This window comes from Pristiophorus japonicus, chromosome 5, assembly GCF_044704955.1.
Source record: "Pristiophorus japonicus isolate sPriJap1 chromosome 5, sPriJap1.hap1, whole genome shotgun sequence".
NCBI classification, from domain to species: Eukaryota; Metazoa; Chordata; class Chondrichthyes; family Pristiophoridae; genus Pristiophorus; species Pristiophorus japonicus.
The window spans coordinates 235,373,870-235,400,616 of NC_091981.1; the positions used below are offsets into that span (position 1 = coordinate 235,373,870).

General features: G+C 45.9%; 1 protein-coding gene across 3 annotated transcripts in view; it reads left to right on the forward strand.

Moving 5' to 3' along the window:
- The window catches only part of spag6 (sperm associated antigen 6), a 237,255-nt gene that overhangs the window by 197,242 nt on the left and 13,266 nt on the right, over positions 1-26,747 (forward strand). For all 3 annotated transcript variants that reach the window (XM_070880078.1, XM_070880080.1, XM_070880079.1), the window contains one exon: positions 20,487-20,603. In XM_070880078.1, coding sequence (XP_070736179.1) covers positions 20,487-20,603 — 117 coding nt within the window. The remainder of the gene's footprint in view (positions 1-20,486; positions 20,604-26,747) is intronic.

Sequence of the window (26,747 nt, forward strand, 5' to 3'; positions counted from 1 at the left end):
AAATAAAGGACTAAGGTCACAACAGTTCAAGTACAACACATTGTCTCGTGGAGTCATTATTAGAGCATCCAAGGACATAACAACTGCTGCACTATATGCCTGGAGGAACGACTACATAAAGTTCCCCATGACTGCCCAGGCATAGCGTGAAAGGGCTGTGGGCTTCTCCAGGATTGCTGGCTTCCCAAAGGTTCAGGGCTGCATTGATTGTACCCACATCACCTTGTGAGCACCTTTAGTGGATTCCGAGATATATAGGAACAGAAAAGGCATCCACTCTGTTAATATGCAGCTTGTGTGTGATGACATACATCGCATCATGTCAGTTGATGCAAGATACCCTGGGAGGACCCATGATGCGTTCATCCTATGCGAGAGCGCTATATCTGCCATGTTTTAGGAGCAGCCAGAAGGACAGAGCTGGCTGCTGGGAGACAAGGGGTATGGCCTCGCTTTGCTGCCTGAAGGCTCAACGGCAACTATTTCAAATGGACCATGTTTACTGTTTGGACCTGTTCCGTAATGTTGTGTTGTGTTAATGGAATAAATAATGGAAATGATTCAGTTATAGTTTAAAATATATTTCATTCAAAAGTTTAACAAACACTTGTTTGTACTTAACTTAACTTTAATTAAAATATTCTTGTATCAAACTTTAAAGTTTTCAGATAAGATCACTTACAAACTCTTAAGATCACTTAAAAACTTCAAAATCACTTACAAACTTTTAAACTTGTAAATTTACATAACTTACAAAAAACTTTTAATTTGAGCATAGTTACAACAGGAACAACAACAATAATAATAACAACAGCAGCAAAGAAAGGCTGCACCCATCTCTCCTCCTCCTTATTCTAAGACTGCCCGCTGCACTTGATCTTGTTAACTCTAGCCCTCCCCACAGGCAGTTGCGCAGCGTTTCTCGGGTTGGTACCAAGCTTATTCTTTCGAACATTCCTGGTAATGCGCACTTCTTGATGGGAGTGGGGGCAGGCGGTAATATGGAAGGCCCGGCTTGGGCCTCTTCAGAGGCTGGTCTGGGGATTGGAGTGAGAGTGGCAGTTGATTCTGTCAATGGGTGCAGGGACTGCAGCAGCTAACTCCGACATTCCCTCCCTCCCTCATGTGCCCTGACAGTGTCTCAACTACCTCCAACATTTCCTCCTCATGTTCGCCGACAGTGTATTAGCTACCTGTGACATTCCGTCCCTCATGTTCACTAACAGTGTTTCAACTACCTGCAACATTCCCTCCCTCATGTTCACTGACAACGCATCAGCTATCTACGACCTTCCCTCCCTCATGCGCACCGACATTATATCAGCTGCTTGCGACATTCCCTCCCTCAGCTTCTCGGACAGTGTTCCCATTTCTCATGAGTATGTTGTTACTTCTCCCGACAGTCCTAAAACCTCATCACCCATCCCAATGATGGTGTCCAGAAGTGATCGTGTAAGGTCAATGTTCTCTGCACTCATTGCCATCATCTGAACCACATCTGTTAGATCCTGCACCTCAGGAGAGCGCGGTCGAGCTCTCCTTCCCCTCCTCACCCTGGGTGTGCCTTGGATGGTGGGGCCCTGGGTGTGCCTTGCTGCATCCCACTGGGACCCGCAGCCTCGGACAGTGGGGCCCAGGGAGTGCCTCGCTGCATCTCAATGGGACCCGCAGCCTTGGACGGTGGAGCCTTGGGTGTTCTTCGCTGCACCCCACTGGAATCCCCAGCCTCGGACTGTGGATTGTCCCACCAACACTCGTACCAATCAGGAAAGGGGCTGGCACCTCAATGGGGAGCACCTGCACCTCCTCCAGAGTGAGTACAACAGTGGAGGGTTCATCCATCCCCTCCGTCAACCCCATGGTCTTGGTCTGGAAGGCAGGATTGGAAGATATTCTCTTCAGGATCGCCCGCGTCTGAATCTTCTTCTGCATCGGTTTCAGCCTGATTTGAAGGACCATGATGAATGGCACATTGCAACAACCGAAGCGTAGCTGGCGGAGACACCCCCATGAACCAAAGCATGGCTAGCCCACACAGTACTTAACATTTAGCAAAGCCAGACTGGAATTTTCAGGACTTGCCCTCTCCCTCGAGTGTGGGCCCAGCTTGTGCAGTGGTGGTTGCTTTTCTCCAGGCAGGACCCATCAAAGCAGCGACCCTCTCTTCCAAGTGTGTCAGTGGGTGCAGATTTGCTGGGCCTCCTCCTGTTCGAGTTCTTTCCCTTTTGTTGTGTGCCACCTTCCTCTGCAAAGATAAAAAATTTAACTTTTTAGACAGGGTGTCTTTCTGCTGGGTGCGACATATACAGATGGTCACATTTACAATTGCAATTCCAGTGAATAAATGAAAATATTACTATCACTAACTGCTTGACCAAGGTCCTACCACTTCTTTTTGCACTGGCCTCCTGACCTCGGGGTGGTCACCATTGCACAGTAATCTTTTGCAAATTGGTTCCAGCGTTTCTTCATTTCTTTTGGTGAAACTTTTATGTGACCTCTGCTGGTGTCCAGCTCGTGCCATCTAGCCTCAATTACAGTAACCAGTGCCTCCACTTCATCCTGTAAGAAATTCTTGGTCCTTGAGCTGCATTGCATCTTGTATTGCAGCTCTGATTTTTCCAATGAGAATTAAAGTTCCCACACACAACTGGCTCTTTAAAAATGGCAGAATCCAGACCGGGAGCTGTACTGGGCTTGCGCACGCCCATAACAATCACGTCAAAAATGTCCCTTTTTTTTCACGCATGCGCAGAACCATTTTTTTCGATGCAGACATTCGGCTCCACCCCCCGAAGCTAAAGGACAGGCTGCGCAGCGCCAATTCGAAAAATAGAATGGGGAAACTTGCTAGTTATTTTTTTTTGAGTAGTCGGGGCCCAAAAAAACAGGCATAACTCTTGCAGTACGCCAAAAAACGGCATTGGGAAAAATTGAGCCACATCTCTAACTTGGCTCCTTTCTACCAACACTCCACTCCAACAATGCAGCCTCATCAAACTTCCACAATATTTCCACTAAAAGTACAGTGCCCGCAGCTGTAATGAGATAATGGTCCGGATTTTCATCATCATCATCATCATCATAGGCAGTCCCTTGGAATCGAGGAAGACTTCTTCCACTCCTGAAGTGAGTTCTTTGGTTGCTGAACAGTCCATTATGAGAACCACAGACTCTGTCACAGGTGGGGCAGATAGTCGTTGAGGGAAGGGGTGGGTGAGACTGGTTTGCCGCACACTCTTTCCGCTGTCTGCGCTTGATTTCTGCATGCTGTCAGCGTTGAGACTCGAGGCCCTCTCAGATGCATTTCCTCCACTTAGGGCGGTCTTGGGCCAGGGACTCCCAGGTGTCAGTGGGGATGTTGCACTTTATCAGGGAGGCTTTGAGCGTGTCCTTGTAGCGATTTCTGCTGCCCACCTTTGGCTCGTTTGCCATGAAGGAGCTCCGAGTAGAGCACTTGCTTTGGGAGTCTCGTGTCTGGCATGCAGACTATTTGGCCTGCCCAGCGGAGCTGATCGAGTATGGTCAGTGCTTCAATGCTGGGGATATTAGCCTGAATGAGGACGCTGATGTTGGTGCGCCTGTCTTCCCAGGGGATTTGTAGGATCTTGCGGAGACATCGTTGGTGATATTTCTCCAACAACTTGAGGTGTCTGCGGTACATGGTCCATGTCTCTGAGCCATACAGGAGGGTGGGTATTACTACAGCCCTGTAGACCATGAGCTTGGTGGCAGTTTTGAGGGCCTGGTCTTCAAACACTCTTTTCCTCAGGCGGCCGAAGGCTGCACTGGCGCACTGGAGGCAGTGTTAGATCTCATCGTAGATGCCTGCTCTTGTTGATAGGTGGCTCCCGAGATATGGGAAGTGGTCCACGGTGTCCAGGGCCGTGCTGTGGATCTTGATGACTGGGGGGCAGTGCTGTGCGGTGAGGACAGGCTGGTGGAGGACCTTTGTCTTACAGATGTTTAGCGTAAGTCCCATGCTTTCGTACGCCTCAGTAAATACATTGAATATGCCCTGGAGTGCAGCCTCTGTACGTGCACAGACGCAGGCGTTGTCGGCGTACTGTAGCTCGACAACAGAGATTGGGGTGGTCTTGGATCTGGCCTGGAGACGGCGCAGGTTGAACAGGTTCCCACTGGTTTTGTAGTTTAGTTCCACTCCAGCGGGGAGCTTGTTGACTGTGAGGTGGAGCATGGCGGCGAGAAAGATTGAGAAGAGGGTTGGGGTGATGACGCAGCCCTGTTTGACCCCGGTCCAGATGTGGATTGGGTCTGTGATGGATCCGTTGGTAAGGATCACGGCCTGCATGTCGTCGTGGAGCAGGCGGAGGATGATGACGAACTTTTGGGGGCATCCAAAATGGAGGAGGACACTCCATAGTCCCTCGCGGTTGACAGTGTCAAAGGCCTTTGTAAGGTCGAAGAAGGCCATGTATAAAGGCTGGCGTTGTTCCCTGCATTTTTCCTGCAGCTGTCGCGCTGCAAAAATCATGTCATTGTGCCCCATAGGGGACGAAATCCGCACTGTGACTCCGGGAGGAGCTCATCGGGTATGGGGCCGATGACGGCGTACGCATACAAGTGCTCAGAATGGCCCCGCAAGTTCCAGGTTTCTTCATGCGCTGCGTATGCACGAAAACCCAGAACTTGCGATCTGTCGAGTTGCGCATTGTCAGATTCTTCGCATCCGCTGCAAAAACACTTCTGCTGGAGCAGAGTTGGGCTATTTGTCTTACTACTGCTAAGCGAATGCCCATGAAACCCTTATGCCTGGTAAAAGCAGGCATTAGGCCGCCGTTTACCAGTGTAAGGGTTAAAATAGTTGTTAAAATAAATTTTTTTAAATGATTAAAAAATACACATACATTTAGAATAAGTTTAGGTAAATTTTGGCCTGTTTGAAGTACGTAAGAATGTAAGAAATAGGAGCAGGAGTAGGCCATTTGGCCCATCGAGCTTGCTCCGCCATTTAATAAGATCATGGCTGATCTGATCATGGACTCAGCTCCACTTCCCTTCCCACTCCCCATAACCCCTTACTCCCTTATTGTTAAAAAATCTGTCCATCTACGCCTTAAATATATTCAATGGCCTAGCCTCCACAGCTCTCTGGGGCAGAGAATTCCACAGATTTACAGCCCGCTGAGAGAAGAAATTCCTCCTCATCTCAGTTTTAAATGGGCGGCCCCTTATTCTGAGACTGTGCCCCTTAGTTTTAGTTTCCCTTATGAGTAGAAATATCCTCTCTGCATCCACCTTGCCGAGTCCCTTTATTATCTTACATGTTTCAATAAGATCACCTCTCATTCTTCTGAACTCCAATGAGTATAGATAGGTCCAACCTACTCAACCTATCTTCATAAGGGAAATCCCTCATCTCCGGAATCAACCTAGTGAACCTTCTCTGACCAGCCTCCAATGCAAGTATATCCTTCCTTAAATACGGAGATGAAAACTGTAGTCAGTACTCCAGGCATGGCCTCATCAATACCCTGTCCAGTTGTAGCAGGACTTCTCTGCTTTCATACTCCATCCCCCTTGCAATAAAGGCCAACATTCCATTTTGCCTTCCTGATTACTTGCTGTACCTGCAAACTAACTTTTTGTGTTTCATGCACAAGGACCCTCAGAGGTCCCTCTGTACTGCAGCACTTTACAATTTTTCTCCATTTAAATTATAATTTGTTTTTCTGTTTTTTCTGCCAAAGTGGATAACCTCACATTTTCCCACATTATACTCCATCTGCCAAATTTTTGCCCACCCACTTAGCCTGTCTATATCCCTTTGCAGATGTTTTGTGTCCTCCTCACTATTTGCTCTTCTTACCCATGTTTTTATCATCAGCAAACTTGGCTACGTTACACTCGGCCCCTTCATCCATGCCATTAATATAGATTGTAATTAGTTGAGGTCCCAGCACTGATCCCTGCGGCACCCCACTAGTTACTGTTTGCCAACCGGAAAATGATCCACTTATCCCGACTCTCTGTTTTCTGTTAGTTAGCCAATCCATGATCTTCGTTTTAAAATGTTTACATTTATTTTTCAAAAAATTAAATTTTTATTTTAAATGCTTAATTGAAGGGTCATTTAATTAACTTTGAACATGTGATCATTTATTTTTATTTAAGTGTTGTGAATTCTTATTTATTTAGGGATTTCTAATATGCTTATGGGGATTCTGTACGTAAATGGAATCCCCATAAGCATCATAGGAATCCCCGTTTCTGATTGGTTGACTGAGCCCATGTGATCCCATGGACGCTTGCGAATCACATGCCCCTGGGATCCGTGGGCCTTTATGCGGGCATACGCCTGCAGGCCCAGGACCCGAAGAATCTGAAGCTCCAGAGACACCAGAATATGTTCAGATTTTTTTTCGGTTCGGAGGCATATTCTTCTGGTATCCCTCCGACTGTAAATTCAAGGCCAATGTAGTACTGTCACAAGTGCAATTTCTTTCCTCCATCTGACACTAAGAAATGGAGACTTGCCTGTCCAGAAAGTGTAGGAGTAAGACAACAATATTTTGCTGGTTGTCAAACTCATCTGGAAGCTGATACTGCTACTTCGTTTTCCTATTCCTTTAACAATTTGAAAAATTGCAAGGTTCATTTATTATTGTATATTTTGGATGACATGCTGATCTGGATTACTCTTCATGAAAACTAATAGAGGCAAATTTCCACAAAATGTTTTTTAACTAATATACGTATGTTAATAATCTGCTTGGTAAGTTCACGGCCAACACTACTCGACAATATGGCTTGCATAGACTCTCAGATGTAGACTTCAATTTGTTTTGTGAATACTCCACCGCAGATTTGGAGGATGAGGGAAGGAAAGGGTTGGGATTATGAACTTGCAGCAAAAGCGAAGTTTCTGCCAACATATGACATAAAATTTGGAATTGTAGTAAACAGTAAGGAGGATAGTAATAGACTTCAAGAAGACATAGACAGGTTCATGGAACGGGCGGACACATGGCAGATGAAATTCAATGCAGAAAAGTGTGAGATGATACATTTTGGGAGGAAGAATGAGGGGAGACCATGCACAATAAACGGTACAATTTTAAAGGTGGGTGCACGAAAGGGGATACCTGGAGTTGCTTGTGCACAAATTTTTGCAGGTGGCAGGACAGGTTAACAAAGCGCTTAATAAAGCATATGGAATCCTGGGCTTTATAAATCAAGGCATAGAATACAAAAGCCAAGAAAATTATACTAACTCTGTATAAAACACTAGTTCGGTCCTAAGCTGCAGTATTGTGTCCAATTCTGGGCACCACTCTTTAGGAAGGATGTAAAGGCTTTGGAGAAGGTTTTCAAAATTTGTTCTTGGGTAGTGAGCATCGCTGGCAAGGCCAGCATTTATTGACCATCCCTAATTGCCCTTGAGAAGGTGATGTGAGCTGCAGTCTTGAACTGCTGCAGTCCATGTGGTCAAGGTACTCCCATAGTGCTGTTAGGAAGAGAGTTCCAGGATTTTGACCCAGTGACGATGAAGGAATGGCGATATATTTCCAAGTCAAGATCATGTATGACTTGGAGGGGAACTTGGAGGTGATGGTGTTCCCATGCGCCTGCTGCCCTTGTCCTTCTAGGGGAAATGCTGTCGAAGAAGCCTTGCGAGTTGCTGCAATACATCTTGTAGATGGTACATACTGCAGCCACGGAGTGCTAGTGGTGGAGGGAGTGAATGTTTAAGGTGGTGGATGGGGTGCTAATCAACGGGCTTCTTTGACCTGGATGGTGTCGAGCTTCTTGAGTTTTGTTGGAGCTGCACTCATCCAGGCAAGTGGAGAGTATGCCATCATACTCCTGAATTGTGCCTTGTAGATGGTGGAAAGGCTTTGGGGTGTCAAGAGATGAGACACTCTATGCAGAATACCCAGCCTCTGATCTGCTCTTGTAGCCACAGTATTTATGTGGCTGGTCCAGTTAAGTCTCTGGTCAATGGTGAACCCCAGGATGTTGGTGGTGGGGGATTTGGCAGTGGTTGTGCCGTTGAATGTCAAGGGGCTGTGGTTAGACTCTCACTTGTTGGAGATAGTCATTGCCTGGTACTTGTGTGGTGCGAATGTTACTTGCTCAAGTATCAGCCCAAGCCTGAATGTCGTCAAGGCCTTGCAGCATGCGGGCATGTTCTGCATCATTATCTGAGGAGTTCCGAATGGAACTGTGCAATAACCAGCGAACATCCCTACTATTGACCTTATGATGGAGGGAAGGTCATTGATGAAGCAACTGAAGATGGTTGGGCCTAGGACACTGCCCTGTCCTGGGGCTGAGATGATTTACTTCCAACAACCGGGTTAAGGACATCTCCACCAGGGTTAAAGACATCTCCTCTGGGCTGGAGAGGAACTTGGAGTGGGAGGGGGAAGATCCAGTTGTTTTGGTCCACGTGGGTACCAATGACATAGGTAGGACAAACAAAGAGGTTCTGCTGAGGGATTATTAGCAGCTAGGTGGCCAAATTAAAAAGCAGAACCACAAAGGTAATAATCTTTCGATTACTACTTGAGCCACGAGCAAATTTGCATTGGGTAAATAATATCAGAGAGTTAAACACGTGGCTCAAATACTGATGTGGGAGAAATGGGTTTTGGTTCGTGGGACACTGGCACCAATACTGGGGTAAAAGGGAGCTGTTCCGTTGGGATGGGCTCCACTTTGATCGTGCTGGGACTAGGGTCCTGGAGAATACAATATCTCAGGCTGTAGAGAGGTCTTTAAACTAATTAGTGGGGGGTGGGTTCAGGTGAGCGAAAATTTTAAAAGTCAAATAAGGAGAAGGTAATAGAGCATGGTAGCACTGAGGGAAATGAAAACTAGAGCATGACAGGAAGGGACAGAATGTATAAACATAAAAGTGAATCAGAAAGTGGGGTCAAAGCAGGAAAAAAAAAGGTAGAAAAAAATAAATTTAAAAGCTCTTTATCTGAATGCACGCAGCATTTGTGACAAAATAGATAAGTTGACGGCACAAATAGATTAGGGTATGATCTGATAGCCTTTACAGAGACGTGGTTGCAAGGTGACCAAGGCTGGGAACTAAATAATGGATAATCAAGGGGCTATACGGAGGGAGGAACTTAATGCAATCACTATCACTAAAGAAATAGTACTCGGTAAAATAATGGGACTAAAGGCGTGGACCTGATGACTTGCAGCCTAGGGTCTTAAAAGAAGTGGCTACAAAGATAGTGGATGCATTGGTTGTAATCTTTCAAAATTCCCTGGATTCTGAGGAGGTCCCAACAGATTGGAAAACCGCAAATGTAACACCCCTATTTAAAAAAAGGCAGACAGAAAAGCAAGAAACTATAGACCAGCTAGCCTAACATCTGTCGTTGAGAAAATGCTGGAGTCTATTATTAAGGAAGCAGTTGCAAGACATTTGGAAAAGCATGATTCAATCAAGCAGAATCAACATGGTTTTATGAAAGGGAAATCATGTTTGATAAATTTGCTGGAGTTCTTTGAGGATGTAATGAGCAGGGTGGATAAGGGGGGACCAGTGGATGTGGTGTATTTGGATTTCCAGAAGGCGTTTGATAAGGTGCCACATAAAAGGTTACTGCACAAGATAAAAGTTCACGGGGTTGGGGGTAATATATTAGCATGGATAGAGGATTGGCTAACTAACAGAAAACAGAGAGTTGGAATAAATGAGTCATTTTCTGGTTGGCAAACAGTAACTAGTGGGGTGCCACAGGGATTGGTGCTGGGGCCTCAACTATTTACAGTCTATATTAATGACTTGGATGAAGGGACCGAGTGTAATGTAGCCAAGGTTGCTGATGATACAAAGATGGATGGGAAAGCAAATTGTGAGGAGGACAGAAGAAATCGGCAAAGAGATATAGACAGGCTAAGTGGGTGGGCAAAAATTTGGCAGATGGAATATACTGTGGGAAAATGTGAGGTTATCCACTTTGGCAGAAAAAATAGAAAAACAAATTATAATTTAAATGGAGAAAAATTGCAAAGTGCTGCAGTACAGAGGGACCTCTGAGGGTCCTTGTGCATGAAACACAAAAAGTTAGTTTGCAGCTACAGCAAGTATTCAGGAAGGCAAATGGAATGATGGCCTTTATTGCAAGGGGGTGGAGTATGAAAGCAGAGAAGTCCTGCTACAACTGTACAGGGTATTGATGAGACCACACCTGGAGTACTGCGTACAGTTTTGGTCTCCATATTTAAGGAAGAATATACTTGCATTGGAGGCTGTTCAGTGAAGGTTCACTAGGTTGATTCCTGAGATGAGGGAATTGACTTATGAAGATAGGTTGAGTAGATTGGGCCTATACTCATTGAAGTTCAGAAACATGAGAGCTGATCTTATCGAAACATATGAGATAATGAGGGGCTCGACAGGTGGATGCAGAGAGGATGTTTCCACTCATTGGGGAAACTAAAACTAGGAGACATAGTATCAGAATAAGGGGCCGCCCATTTAAAACTGACTTGAGGAGAAATTTCTTCTCTGAGGGTTGTAAATCTCTGCAATTCTCTGCCCCAGAAAGTTGTGGAGGCTGGGTCATTGAATATATTTAAGGCAAGATAGACAGATTTTTGAGTGATAAGGGAATAAAGGGTTATGGGGAGCGGGCAGAGAAGTGGAGCTGAGTCCATGATCAGATCAGCCATGATTTTATTAAATGATGGAGCAGGCTCGATGGGCCAAATGGCCTACTCCTCTTATTTCTTATGTTCTTATGTAACCACAACCATCTTCCTTTGTGCTAGATATGACTCCAGCCAGTGGAGAGTTTCTCCCCTGGTTCCTATTGACTTCAATTTTACTGGGGCTCCTTGAAGCCACACTCGGTCAAATGCTGCCTTGATGTCACTCTCGCCTCACCTCTGCAATTCAGCTCTTTTGTCCATCTTTGAACCAAGGTTGAAATGAGGTCTGGAGCTGAGTGGTCCTAGCGGAACCTGAACTGAGCCTGGTGAGTAAGTGCCACTTGATAGTACTGTCTATGACACCTGCCATCACTTTGCTGATGATGGAGAGTAGACTGTTGGGGTTGTAATTGGCCGGATTGGATTTGTCCTGCTTTTTGTGGACAGGCCATACCGAGGCAATTTTCCACTTTGTCAAGTAGATGCCAATGCTGTAGCTGTACTGGAACAGCTTGGCTAGAGGCGTGGCTAGTTCTGAAGCACAAGTCTTCAGCACGACAGCCAGGATGTTGTTGGGGGCCATAGCCTTTGCTGTATCCAGTGCTCTCAGCCGTTTCTTAATATCACGTGAGGTGAATGGAATTGGCTTCTGTGATGGTGGGGACCTCGGGAGGAGGCTGATATGGATTATCCACTCGGCACTTCTGGCTCAAGATGGCTTCAGCCTTGCCTTTTGACTCGTGTGCTGGGCTCCATCATCGTTGAGCATGGGAATATTCATGGAGCCTCCTCCTCCCTTTAGTTGTTTAATTGTCCACCACCATTCACAACTGGGTGTGGCAGGACTCTGAGAGCTTTGATCTGATCTTTGATCTATTGGTTGTGGAATTGCTTAGATCTGTCTATAGTATGCTGCTTCTGCTGTTTAGCATGCATGTAGTTCTGTGTTGCAGCTTCCCCAGGTTAGCATCTCATTTTTAGGTACATCTGGTGCTGCTGCTGGCATGCTCTTCTGCACTCTTCATTGAACCAGGGTTGGGCCTCTGGCTTGAGGGTTATTGTAGAATGAGGGATATGCCGAACCATGAGGTTACAGATTGTGGTGGAGTACAATTCTGATACTGCTGATGGCCCACATCGCCTCATGGATGCCCAATTTTGAGCTGCTAGATCTATTCTGAACCAATCCAATTTAGCACGGTGGTTGTGCCACACAACATGATGGAGGGTGTCCTTGATGTGAAGATGGGATTTTGCCTTCGCAAGAACTGTGCAGTGGTCACTCTTACCAATACTGTCATGGACAGATATATTTGCGATTGATTGGTGAGGACGAGGTCAAGTAGGTTTTTCCCTCATGCTGGTTGTCTCACCACCTTTGGCAGGCCCAATCTGGCAGCTATGTCGTTCAGGAGTCGGCCAGTAATGGTTCTTACGAGCCACTCTTGGTGGTGGACATTGAAGTCACCCACCCAGAGTACATTCTGTGCCCTTGCTGCCCCTCAGTGCTTCTTCCAAGTGGTGTTCAACATGGAGGAGTACTGATTCATCAGCTGAGGGTGGGCGGTTTGTGGTAATCAGCAGGAGGTTTCCTTGCCCATGCTTGATCTGGAGCCATGAGACTTCATGGGGTCAAGAATCAATTTTGAGGACTCCCAGGGCCATCTCTGCCTGACTATATACCACTGTGCCGCCGCATTTGGTGGGTCTGTCCTGCCGGTGGGACAGGAAATACCCAGGGTTGGTGATGGAGGAGGAGATTACTGGAATAGTTTCAGGAATGAGGGAATACAGTTACGTGTATAGACTAGAGAAGCTGGGGTTATTCTCCTTGGAGCAGAGAAGGCTAAGGAGATTTGATAGAGGTTTTTAAAATCATGAAGGATTTAGATAGTTTTGTTTCCAATAGCTGAAGGGTCGATAACGTGAGGGCACAGATTTAAAGTGATTGACAAAAGAACCAACGGTAAGATGAGGAAAAACCTTTTAATGCAATGAGTGGTTAGGATTTGGAATGCACTGCCTGATAGGGTGGTGGAAACAAATTCAATAGGAGCCTTCAAAGGGGAATTGGATAAATATTTGAAGAAGAAAAAAAAGTGCAGTGATATATGGAAAGAACAGAGGAGTGGGGCTAACTGAATTGCTCTTCAAAAGAACTGACGCAGATTCGGTGGGCTGAATTTCCTTTTTTCTATGATTCTGTATACTACACTGCATTTTGGCTCCTGTTAAGGAAAGTTTATATAGTTACCTCAAAAGATAAAATTGCCCATGGAGTTCCACTTTAAATGTTTGTTAAACAATAAAGCTTTCTGTTAAGTGAAATCTCTCTTGGTTGGTGGGTTGACCATTGGGGGTAAAAACTGAAACAGCTTTGCAGCCTGCTGAAGAAGAGTCATCTCATTCACACGTGTAGTTTATTATAAATAGTTTGTGCCTTTATACCAAAATTTGAAAACTGGTGGACTTCACATTGTTAGTGCAGATCACTTCTGGAAAGGGTGCTATAACCAGTTTGGTTCCTGGAGCAGTGTAATCTGTGTTGGTTAGTTACTGCAGAAGCTGGATGCAGGAAGATTACTAGTTGGCTTCTTCTTAATGATTTGCTATTTTAATAAAAAATTACAGAATGACAGTTTAAGGGCATACCTTTGATCGAGAAAGAATAAAATCCTAGCTATCGCAGAATTTCAACTACGTTTACTGACCGTTATATGGTGCTACAATGTAATTATGTAACTAAAGTTTGACAATTACTGTGAACAATGTTATTGTCAAATGGTTAATACTTATTTTAAGGATGCATTTATTTGTACTAACTGAATGGCAGCCATTTCTCTGATTGACTCTCCATTATCATATGACCTATTGCTGATTAGTTCCCTTGGAGGATAAGTCATACCCTGAAGTTTCTCTGGAATGTGTAAATGGAACTGCCCAGCCTTAATTTGCACATTGTAACATGATCCATTTTAACTTCAGAAGTCATAGAGAACACATCTCGAACACAGAGAGGACACATCCCTCAGCCAAAGTCCCTTACCCCAATGCGTGCATCCCTACCCCTGCCAAACATAGAAAATAGGTGCAGGAGTAGGCCATTCGGCCCTTCGACCTTGCCCTGCCATTCAATAAGATCATGGCTGATTATTCCCTCAGTACCCCTTTCCTGCTTTCTCTCCATATCCCTTGATTCCTTTAGCTGCACGGGCCCTATCTAGCTCCCTGTTGAATACATCCAATGAACTGGCATCAACAACTCTCTGTGGCAGGGAATTCCACAGGTTAACAACTCTCTGAGTGAAGAAGTTTCTCCTCATCTCAGTCCTAAATGGCCTACCCCTAATCCTAAGACTGTGTCTCCTTGTTCTGGACTTCCCCAACATCGGGAACATTCTTCCCGCATCTAACCTGTCCAGTCCCATCAGAATCTTATACGTTTCTATGAGATCCCCTCTCATCCTTCTAAACTCCAATGTATAAAGTCCCTTACCCCAGTGCAAGTGCATCCTTCCCCCAGCCGAAGTCCCTTATCCTAGTGCCATAGATGGGGAATTGTGTGTGGATTGTTAACAGGTTTATTGGGTATGAAATGAATAGTGACAGTGTCGTGACTTCTGGAGTTCATCCACTCCAACGATATCCCTTGTAACACACGCACTGAGCTTTCCGAGAAATCGGGTGTGAGTGTAAAGGGGGTTGGAAGAAAGTGATCCGTGTTCCCTGAGTTCCTCTCTCTCCTCCGATTCCTCCACCCAGTCTCCTTCCCCCCACCTCTGTCTCTCCCCTCCAATGTTTCTCTCTTCTCCCCCCCCTTTCCCCAAGGCGCTCTCTCTCTTCCCCAGCCCCCCAAAAAGGCTCTCCCCCCTCTCCTCCCCCAGGCCCTCTCTCACTCCCCCCCCCCCCCGAGGCTCTCTCGCTCTCCCCGCCCCCCCCCCCACCCTCCCAGGCGCGCTCTCAGTTCCCCCCCCACCAAGGTTCTCTCTCTCGGGGCCCGGACGGAGGCTCGGGGCCCAGCGGATTGCAGCTCAGCAGATGGCTCAGGGCCCGCTGGGAGGCTCAGTAGCTTGTGGCACTGCAGGTGTCTCGGCCGGAGGCTCGGAACTCGGCGGCTTGGGAATAAACGTGTTCGGGCCCCACTTCCGGTTTCAGGCGTCAGGAAGAGGCATGTGCAGAAAATCGTTAGTGCAAATTTCACTCGGGGGAGTCGGGAGGCGCATGCACAGAAAGCAGTACAAATAGTTACTTTGTTATTTTAAATAGCTCAATGCCTCTTAAAATAATAGATAAAGGAAGTTAACGCACAGGTTTGTGTGACAACATTGCTCACAGTAATTGCCAATCTTGTATGTGGTGCCATTATATAGCTACAGTGACCTCATTGCACCTTATATATTTTTTAATTTGGAACCGATTTATGAACGCTGCATGTCCTGTAATTATGCAAAATGTCTCCGGTGACTAAGATGCAATCAGAATGTTTTACATCATGCACTTCTTCATTATTACAGTCATGTATAACAGAGATTGCTGAGGGTCCTGCAATATTGGTAATCTATAATTGAGCCACAGCTGTAAATAGTTCAAAGAACACCACTACTATTCGAGCACTGAGAAACTCGGAGTATAATATAGAAATATATAGATTTTTAAAATAAAATTCCTACAATTATATTATGTAACAGAGAGGTGTTGCATGTTTTGATACTGTTGTCTTGTCTTACTTCAGCTTTAGTTTTTGTTAAATCCTGTTATACAATCTGAAAACTTGAGCTGTCCAATTAAAGGATGCGCTTATTTGTACTGCAAAAATAGCCACCATGCTCCACCCTTTGTCTATGATTTGTCCCCTTGGAGGATAAGTCACACCCTGACGTTTCACAGGAATGTGTAATTGAAACCGCCCATCCCAAGGCTTCTCTGACTTTGCGAATTGTAAATCGATCTACTTTGACTTCCTGAAGTGACAGAGGACAGAGCTCCCTAGAAGACAGCAAGGGCCAGTCAAAGTGCCTTACCCGAGCGCAAGTGCATCCCCCCTGCCCCCCTCCCCCCCCAACCACACCACAGATGGGGCAGGCATTGTGTACAGATTGTTAACAAGTTTATTGGGTATGGTGAATAGTGACAGTGTCGTGACTTCTGGATATCATCCACTCTATCGATGTCCCTTGTAGGAGGTTGGAAGAACGTGATCTGTCTTCCCCGAGTTCCCTTTCTCCCCTCCGATCCCCCCACCCGTATCTCTTCCCCCACCCCTCCCCCCAGTCTCTCTCTCTCTTGCCCAGACTCTGACTCTCCCCCCCCCCCCACCCCCCGTCTCTCTCTCTCCCTCCCCCTTGGTCCCCCGTTGCTTCTCTGCTCGCCGCCGCTGCTCTCGGCCGCCCACGGGCCCTCTCAGCCCCACGGCAGCCCGCTCTCGGCCCCACAGCCGCCACTCTCATCCCCTGGTCTCTTTCCCCCCCCCCCCCCGCTCCTGGACCCTCGGCCACCCACTCACGGCCCCTGCTCTCGGCCCCCCCCGCTCACGGCCTGGATCCTGCTCTCGGTCCCAAGGTCACCCACTCTCGGCCCCACAGCCACCGCTTTCGGCCCCCCGCTCCCCCTCCCCCCCCCCCGCACACGGCCCGGCCCCCGCTCTCGGTCCCACGGTCACCCACTCTCGGCCCCACAGCCGCCACTTTCGGCCCCCCGCTCTCGGCCCGGCCCCCACTCCCGGTCCCACGGCCCCAGCTCTCGAGCCCCCCGCCGCCGGTCTCGGCCCCCCGAGAGGGGTCGGGGTCAGAGCAGAGGCGAGTCAGGGGAAGGGGGGGAGTGGCAGAGAGAGAGTCGGGGGAGGGGGCGGTGGGGGGTGGCAGGAAGGAGAGAGAGAGACCGAAAGACCTCTGGTCCTGCTTCTCGGCACCACGTGAAGGGAATGATTTGGGGCTGGGAAAGGTGGGGGTGGAGCTTGACAGGGGTAAGGGCCATATCCAACTCCCTCTTGAATACATCTAACGAACTGGCATCAACAACTCTCTGCGGAAGAGAATTCCACAAGTTAACAACTCTCTGAGTGAAGAAGTTTCTCCTCATCTCGGTCCTAAATGGCTTACCTCTTATCCTTGCGCTGTGACCCCTGGTTCTGGACTCCCCCAACATTGGAAACATTCTTCCTGCATCTAACCTGTCCAGTCCCGTCAGAATTTTATATGTTTCTATGAGATCCCCTTTCATTCTTCTAAACTCCAGTGAATGCAGGCCCAGTCGATCCAGTCTCTCCTCATATGTCAGTCCTGCCATCCCGGGAATCAGCCTGGTAAACCTTCGCTGCACTCCCTCAATAGCAAGAACGTCCTTCTTCAGATTAGGAGACCAAAACTGAACACAATATTCCAGGTGAGGCCTCACCAAGGCCCTATACAGCTGCAGCAAGACTGCCCTACTCCTATACTCAAATCCCCTAGCTATGAAGGCCAACATGCCATTTGCCTTCTTCACTGCCTGCTGCACCTGCATGCCAACCTTCAATGACTGATGTACCATGACACCCAGGTCTCGTTGCACCTCCCCTTTTCCTAATCTGTCACCATTCAGATAATAGTCTGTCTCTCTGTTTTTACCACCAAAGTGGATAACCTCACATTTATCCACATTATACTGCATCTACCATGCATTTGCCCACTCACCTAGCCTGTCGAAGTCACCCTGCAGCCTCTTAGCATCTTCCTCACAGTTCACACCGCCACCTAGCTTAGTGTCATCTGCAAATTTAGAGATATTACTCTCAATTCCTTCATCTAAATCATTAATGTATATTGTAAATAGCTGGAGTCCCAGGACTGAGCCCTGCGGTGCCCCATTAGTCACTGCCTGCCATTCTGAAAAGGATCCGTTTATCCTGACTCTCTGCTTCCTGTCTGCCAACCAGTTCTCTATCCACGTCAATACATTACCCCCAATACCATGTGCTTTAATTTTGCACACCAATCTCTTGTGTGGGACCTTGTCAAAAGCCTTTTGAAAGTCCAAATACACCACAACCACTGGTTCTCCCTTGTCCACTCTACCAGTTACATCTTCAGAAAATTCTAGAAAATTTGTCAAGCATGATTTCCCTTTCATAAATCCATGCTGACTTGGACCGATCCTGTCACTGCTTTCCAAATGCGCTGCTATTTCACCTTTAATAATTGATTCCAACATTTTTCCCACTACTGATGTCAGGCTAACCGGTCTATAATTCCCTGTTTTCTCTCTCCCTCCTTTTTTAAAAAGTGGTGTTACATTAGCTACCCTCCAGTCTATAGGAACTGATCCAGAGTCGATAGACTTTTGGAAAATGATCACCAATGCATCCATTATTTCTAGGGCCATTTCCTTAAGTACTCTGGGATGCAGCCTATCAGGCCCTGGGGATTTATCAACCTTCAATCCCATCAATTTCCCTAACACAATTTCCTGACTAATAAGGATTTCCTTCAGTTCCTCCTTCTTGCTTGACCCTCGGTCCCCTAGTATTTCCGGAACATTATTTGTGTCTTCCTTCGTGAACATAGAACCAAAGTATTTGTTCAATTGGTCTGCCATTTCTTTGTTCCTGATTCTGACTGCAAGGGACCTATGTTTGTCTTCACTAATCATTTTCTCTTCACATATCTATAGAAGCTTTTGCAGTCAGTTTTTATGCTCCCAGCAAGCTTCCTCTCATACTCTATTTCCCCCTCCTAATTAAACCCTTTGTCCTCCTCTGCTGAATTCTAAATTTCTTCCAGTCCTCAGGTTTGCTGCTTTTTCTGGCCAATTTATATGCCTCTTCCTTGGATTTAACATTATCCCTAATTTCCCTTGTTAGCCACTGTTGAGCCACCTTCCCCGTTTTATTTTTACTCCAGACAGGGATGTACAATTAATGAACTTCATTCATGTGATCTTTAAATGTTTGCCAACATTCCATTTGTCTTCCTGATTACTTGCTGTACCTGCATGCTAACCTTTTGTGTTTCATGTACGAGGACACCCAGATCCCTCAGTACCGCATAATTCTCTCTCCATTTAAATCATATTTTGCCTTTCTATTCTTCGTACCAAAGTGGATAACCTCACATTTTCCCACATTATACTCTATCTGTCAAATTTTTGCCCACTCACTTAACCTATCTATATCCCTTTGCAGACTCTTTGGAGCCGAAATTGCCCCTTTCTATGAGCCATGACTGCCTCAAAAAGGCGGCCACTGGTCGGTATGCACTCAGTCGGCGCAGAGACGCCGCCATTTTCTAAATTGCCATCGGGGATTTTCCCGGCGGAGAACATCTCCGCTCCGCCCGTGTTGTCGACCCTTTACCAACCGGCGACGACTCCCTTTCCACCCCGCGTGGGAAATTGCTCCGTGAGAAATTCCCCTACGGGAGCGGGTCAGTTGCCAGTCGGTGCCACAGACAGCTTTTCCCAGCGGGAAGCTTCTTGTGGCTGGGTGCTGCATTCGTCCTTAAAGGGGATGGTGCACTACTGCAGCCGCCATTTTTTTTTAATTGTCGGCCGACTGTTAGGTCAGCCCAACACTGGTGGCCACGGGTTCAGCCAAGCCGCCAATAGGCGGCTCGACGCCCCCTTTTGGGTAGCGGGACGCTGGTCCTGCTGATACCCTCCCTGGTGGCCCAGTGTTTGCCACTAAAGTGGCTGCAGAGTTCGCAGCGGCCCTGCCTTTAATTGAATGGGGGAGGGATGTTGTGACGCGTTAGTGCAACATGACACATCCGCGTTGCGCTGATGACTTCGAGTGACGGCCGTTCCGACCCACCCACACTTCCGCCCCGTTGATGACAACACCTCACTCCAAATAAAAAACAAAGTGCTGAATTTCCCTCGATTGTCTGCGCCATGCATTGGGGTGGACTGAGCACTTAAAAATCGGTAGTTGCGCCCTGTTTCGGGTGGAGGGCAATTTCGGTCCCTTTGTGTCCTCCTCACAACTTGCTTTCCCACCTATCTTTGTATCGTCAGCAAATTTGGCTACAATACACTCGGTCCCTTCATCCAAGTCATTAATATAGATTGTAAATAGTTGAGGCCCCAGCACTGATACCTGTGGAACCCCACTAGTTACAGTTTGCCAACCTGAAAATGACCGATTTATCCCGACTCTGTTTTCTGTTAGTTAGTCAATCCACTATCTATCTAATATATTACCTCCAACACGAAGAGCTCTTATCTTGTGTAGTAACCTTCTACGTGGCATCTTATCGAATGCCTTTTGAAATCCAAATACACTACGTCTACTGGTTCCCTTTTATCCACCCTGCTCGTTACATCATCAAAGAACTCTAATAAATTTGTCAAACACAATTTCCCTATCATAAAACCATGCTGACTCTGCTTGATTTTATTATGATTTTCTAAATGTCCTGCTACTACTTCCATGATAATGGTTTCCAGCATTTTCCCAATGACAGATGTTAGGCTTACTAGTCTATAATTTCCTGCTTTCTGTCTCCTTCCTTGAATAGAGGCGTTACATTTACGGTTTTCCAATCCGCTAGGACATTTCCAGAATCTAGTGAATATTGGAAGATTACAACCAATGCATCCACTATCTCTGCAGCCACTTCTTTTAAGACCCTTAGATGTTAGTATTTGTGACTTGGCTTAATTCTATACTTTATCTACACTAAATCATTGCCTTCCATGTCTGACCATACAAGTAGTGTCTCATTTCAAAGATCTATAACTGAGCCAACAGCAAACACTGAGACAGTCTGATATTCTGTAGAGCAGGAATGTAGAGCGTGATGTGTTGCAAATTCCAAACATTGCTTTCAGCAGATTCTTTACAATTTCACTATGTCTTTCCACTTCAACAGGCTAAAAAGGCCCTGAAGAACATCCTGCAGAAATGCACGTATCTGCCAGCTCTAGATCCACTGCTACATGATGCTCCTCCCAATATCCTTAAGCATGTTGTTGGGCAGTACAGTAAGGTAAGAAAAATACTGCATTTATATCACAAATTAGTTCACCCACTAATCTGAATCAATTGTTGCATTTACTAGATGCTGATAGAAGTTGCATTCATCCTTAACTTATTGATAAATTATAGAGCAGACACATTGCAAAAGATCCAACATTTTCTGCCGTGATTAGTCGATTTCCCATGGTGTTGCACACTCGTCAAGACCAAAACAAAAATAAGAATAATTTTTGCATTTATACGGTGCCTTTCACAACCTCAGGATTTTCCAAAGTGCTTTACAGCCAATGAAGTACTTTTGAAGTGTAGTCACTGTTCTAATGTACTGAAATGCAGAAGCCAATTTGCGCAGAGCAAGGTTCCACAAACAGTAATGGTCTTCGAATCTCAACGGCGCGAGTGTGAAGAGGTCAGGCACGGGCAGCGGAAGGAGCGTGTGGTAAATCAGTCCCACCTCCCCCCTTCCACCGACGAATGTCTGTCCCACCTGTGACGGGGGTCTGTGGCTCTCCTATTGGACTGTTCAGCCACCAAAGAACTCACTTTAGGAGTGGAAGCAAGTCTCGATTCCGAGGGACTGCCTATGATGATGATGAAGTATTATTAAGGTAAGTTGAGGGATAAATATTGGGCAGGCCACCGTGGACAACTCCCCTGCTCTTCTTCGAATAGTGGCTTAGGATCTTTTTTTCGTCCACCTGAGTGAGCAGATGGGGCCTCGGTTTAACATCTCATCCAAAAGATAGCACCTCCAACAGTGCAGCACTCCCTCAGTACTGCACTAGATTGGAAAACATTCTGAGGGATTGGAAAATAAACTAATTAATCATCATTTAGAAAGGCATAGATTAATCAAGGACATTTAGCATGGATTTGGTAAGGGAAGGTCGTGTCTGACTAACTTGATTGAATTTTTTGAGGGGGTAACAAGGATGAGGGTACACATTTGATGTAGTCTCATGGATTTTAGCAAGGCTTTTGACAAGGCCCCACATGGCAGAGGAAAGCTGTAGGAAGATATAAATGGACTAGTCAGGTGGGCAAATGGAATTCAATCTGGAGAAGTGTGAGGTAATGCATTTGGGGAGGGCTAACAAGACAAGGGAATACACAATAAATGTTAGGAAACTGAGAAGTGTAGAGGAACAGAAGGACCTTGGAGTGCATGTCTACAGATCCTTGAAGGTAGCTGGACAGATAGGTAAGGTGGTTAAGAAGGCACACGGGATACTTTCCTTTATTAGCCGAGGCATAGAATATAAGAGCTTTTAGGTTATACTTGAACTATGTAAAACACTAAACAAGCCACAGCTAGAATACTGCTTACAGTTCTGGTCACCACATTACAGGAAAAATGTGATTGCACTCGAGAGGGTACACAGAGATTTAAGAGGATGTTGCCAGGACTGGAGAATTTTAGGAAAGATTGGATAGGCTGAGGTTGTTTTCTTTGGAAAAGAGGAGGCTGAGGGGAGACTTGATTGAGGTGTATAAAATTATGAGGGGCCTAGATCAAGTGGACAGGAAGGACCTATTTCCCCTAGCAGAGAGGACATAGATTTAAAGTAATTGGTAGAAGGATTAGAGGGGAGTTGAGAATAACTTTTTTTACCCAGAGGGTGGCAAGGGTCCGAAACTCACTGCCTGAAAGGGTGGTGGAGAGAGAAACCCTCATCACATTTAAAAAGTACTTGGATATGCACTTGAAGTGCTGTAACCTACAAGGCTACCAAGAACTGGAAAGTGGGATTGGCTGAATAGATCTTTTTCGGCCAGCACAGATACGATGGGCCGAATGGCCTCCTGGTGTGCCATAAATTTCTATGATGATTCTATGATTATTTTGCTCAAGGCTCTGGAGTGGGACCTGGTGATTCAGAGTGTAGTCTTTGGGTACTACAGTACATGGACGACACTTGCGTCTGCGCACATTCAGAGGCTGAACTCCAAGCCATCGTCAACATCTTCACCGAAGCATATGAAAGCATAGGCTTTACACTAAACATCTGTAAGACAAAGGTCCTCCACCAACCTGACCCCGCCACACAGACCACTGCCCCCCGGTCATCAAAATCCACGGTGTGGTCTCGGGAGTCTATTATCAGCAAGGGCATACATCGACAACGAGGTCCAACACCGCCTCCAGGACATCAGCACAGCCTTCGGTCACCTGAGGAAGAGAGTGTTCGAAGATCAGGCCCTCAAATCTGGTACCAAGCTCATGATCTATAGGGCTGTAATGATACCCACTTTCCTGTATGGCTCAGAAACGTGGACCATATACAGTATAGACACCTCAAATGGCTGGAGAAATAACACCAACGATGTCTCCGCAACATCCTGCAAATCCCCTGGGAGGACAGACGCACCAATGTCAGTGTTCTCGACCAGGCCAATGTCCCCAGCATCGAAGCACTGACCACACTCGACCAGCTCCATTGTGTAGGCCACATTGTCTGCATGCCCGACACAAGACTCCCAAAGCAAGCGCTCTACTCGGAACTCTTACATGGCAGCGATCCCCAGGTGGACGAAGGAAACGTTTCAAGGACACCCTCAAAGCCTCCTTGATAAAATACAACATCCCGACCGACACCTGGGAGTCCCTGGCCAAAGACTGCTCTAAGTGGAAAAAGTGTATCTGGGAGGGCACTGAGCACCTCGAGTCTCGTCGCCGATGAAGAATCCACACCAGCAGTCAGGAATTCCTTTTGAAAGAAAAGCTTTCAAGCTGAGGCATTTAGAGTTCCAGCAATATAAGGAGAACATCCTTTTTAAGTTTAACTGGCCACTATAGTGCACAATGAAGATTGGAGCAACACAGAGCTACAATTAGGTGCGAAATGAAAGTGGTGACATTCCCAAATATAAAATCAGTTTTTCAGGACCAGAGAGATTGTTTAGCAGTAATTCTAACTTAGTAAATCATTAAAATCTTTGTTACACCTCATTCAACAAAGCATAACTTTTTCAGGGGGTTTTACAGCGAGATTAGAGTGTAAAAAATGCAAGTTCACATCAATTCAAGTGATTTGTAAGATTTCCATCTGTGAGGACTTCAACAGCACACCCAGTGGAGGAGGGGAGTAACACTGACAGCAACTTCAGGATTTACACATTTAAATGCACATGTGCAGACTCCAGACGTTTCTGTCAGTTTTACAGAGTAATGACAATGAACACTGACAGTTTTGCAGTCATTACAACTGCAAATTTCGAGCCAATGTTCCAGTACAAAAGGATTGTGACATGATGCTAATTGCACATAACTATACTTAGTGAATCACATATTATGTCAGCTTTTGCTCAGTGGTAGCACTCACCTCTGAGTCAGATGTTTGTGGGTTTAAGTCCACTCCAGAGACTTGAGCATATAATCTAGGCTGACACTTAATTGCAGTGCTGTTGGAGGTGCCATCTTTCAAGTGAAACATTAAACCAATGCCTTATCTGCCTTGTCATGGCACTATTCGAAGAAGAGCAGGGAAGTTCTGGTATCCTAACCAATATTTATTCCTTAACCAACAATGAAAACAGATGATTTGGTTATTTATTTAAGTACTGTTTGTGGGACCTTGCTGTTTGCTAATTGGCTGCTGTGTTTCCAATATTACAACAGTAACTACACTTCAAAAGTTCTTAACTGGCTGTAAAGCACTTTGGGATGTTGTGAAAGGCGCTGTATAAATGCAAGTTTTTTTCTATAAAATGATCCCCGCAGTGCCACCTATAGGGAAGAGCTTGTGCTTTCATAATGTTACGGGCCCTCTGTGTATTTATTTTTATATATATATATAATTGATTAAACCATAGACGGTTGTACATTTTAGGGGAAAATTACATTCACCTGAAGACAAGAGTTTTTAAATTCATGTTCCAGCCAATTTTCCTTAATCTTACCCTCCCCGTTTGACTCCCCCATCTACCACAGGCCATCACCATGATCTTGTCATCACGCATGGACTTGAGACCTATCACTTCTTTATCTCCCTTGTCCTATGTATCGCCATCTCTGCCCCAACCCCTTCACCATTACCTCCCATCCGTGAAAAAGCTATCGTTTCTTACACAAACCCTGTCTCACCTTACATCTGCCCCAACCTTGCCACTCCATTTGGGATGACAATAATTCTTAGAATCATAGCAATTTACAGCATGGAAGGAGGCCATTTCGGCCCATCGTGTCCACGCCGGCCGACCAAGAGCTATCCAGCCTAATCCCACTTTCCAGCTCTTGGTCCGTAGCCCTGCAGGTTAAGGCACTTTAAGTGCACATCCAAGTATCTTTTAAATGTGGTGAGGGTTCCTGCCTCTACCACCCTCTCAGGCAGTGAGTTCCAGACCCACTCTTGGTGAAGAAACTTCCCCTCATATTTCCTCTAAACCTCCCCCCAATTACATTAAATCTATGCCCCCTGGTTGTTGACCTCTCTGCCAAGGGAAACATGTCCTTCCTATCCACTCTATCCAGGCCCCCTCATTATGTTATACACTTCAATCAGGTCTCCCTCAACCTCCTGTTCCAAAGAAAATAGATCCAGCATCTCCAATCTCTCCTCATAGCCAACATTCTCCAGTCCAGGCAACATTCTTGTAAATCTCCTCTGCATCCTTTCCAATGCAATCACATCTTTCCTGTAATGTGGTGACCAGAACTGCACACAGTACTGCAGCTGCGGCCTAACCAGTGTTTTATACAGCTCAAGCATAACCTCCTTGCTCTTGTATTCCATGCCTCGACTAATAAAGGCAAGTATTCCACATGCTGTCTGGCCTGCTACCTTCAGGGATCTGTGGACCTGCAGTCCAAGGTCCCTTTGTTCCTCTACACTTTTCAGTGTCGTACCAGTTAATGTGTATTCCCTTGCCTTGTTAGACCTCCCCAAATTACTTCATACTTATCCAGATTGAATTCCATTTGCCACTGTTCTGACCATTACATTGATATCTTCCTGCAATCCGCAGTTTTATTCTTCATTATCAACTACACAGCCTATTTTAGTGTCATCTGCAAACTTCTTAATCATACCCACAACATTTAACTCTTTTAAGTCATTGATATATATCACAAAAAGCAAGGGACCCAGCACTGAGCCCTGCGAAACCCCACTGGATACAGTCTTCCAGTCACAACAACACCCATCAACCATTACCCTTTGCTTCCTGCCTCTGAGCCAATTTTGGATCCATGGGCTATTACTTTCGTGACCAGTTTGCCATGTGGGACCTTATCAAAAGCTTTGCTAAAATCCATATACACTACATCATACGCACTGCCCTCATCGACCCTCCTGGTTACCTCCTCGAAAAATTCAGTCAAGTTAGTCAGACACAACCTTCCCTTGACAAATCCATGCTGACTATCCTTGATTAATCCATGTCTTTCCAAATGAAGATTTATCCTATCCGTCAGGATTTTTTCCAATAATTTTCCCACCACCGAGTTTAGGGTGATTGGCCTATAATTACTCGGTCTATCCCTTTCTCCCTTCTTAAACAAAGGTACAACATTAGCAGTCCTCCAGTCCTCTGGCACTTCACCTGTAGCCAGAGAGGATTGGAAAATGATGGTCAGGGCCTCTGCTATTTCTTCTTTTGTTTCTCTTCACAGCCTGGGATACATTTCATCCAGGTCTGGGGATTTATCCACTTTCAAAGCTGCTAAGCCCCTTAATACTTCCTCTCTCACTATGTTTATCTTGTCTAATATTTCACACTCCTCCTCCCTCATTGCAAAGTCTGCATCGTCCCTTTCTTTTGTGCAAACGGATGCAAAGTATTCATTAAGAATCTTACCCACGTCTTCCGCCTCCACACACAGATTTCCTTTATGGTCTCTAATAGACCCCACTCGTTCTCTAGTTATCCTCTTGCTCTTAATGTACTTATAAAACATCTTTGGGTTTTCCCTGATTTTACTTGCCAACATTCTTTCATGCTCTCTCTTTGCTTTCCTGATACAGTTTTTAATTACATCTCTGCACATCTTATACTCCTCTAGAGTTTCTGCAGTGTTGAGTTCTCGGTATCTGTCATAAGCTTCCCTTTTTTTCTTTATCTTGCCCTGTATGTCCCTTGACATCCAGTGGGCTCTAGATTTGTTAGCCCCACCCTTTTTTTTAAGGGAACATACTTGCTCTGTACCCTCAGGATC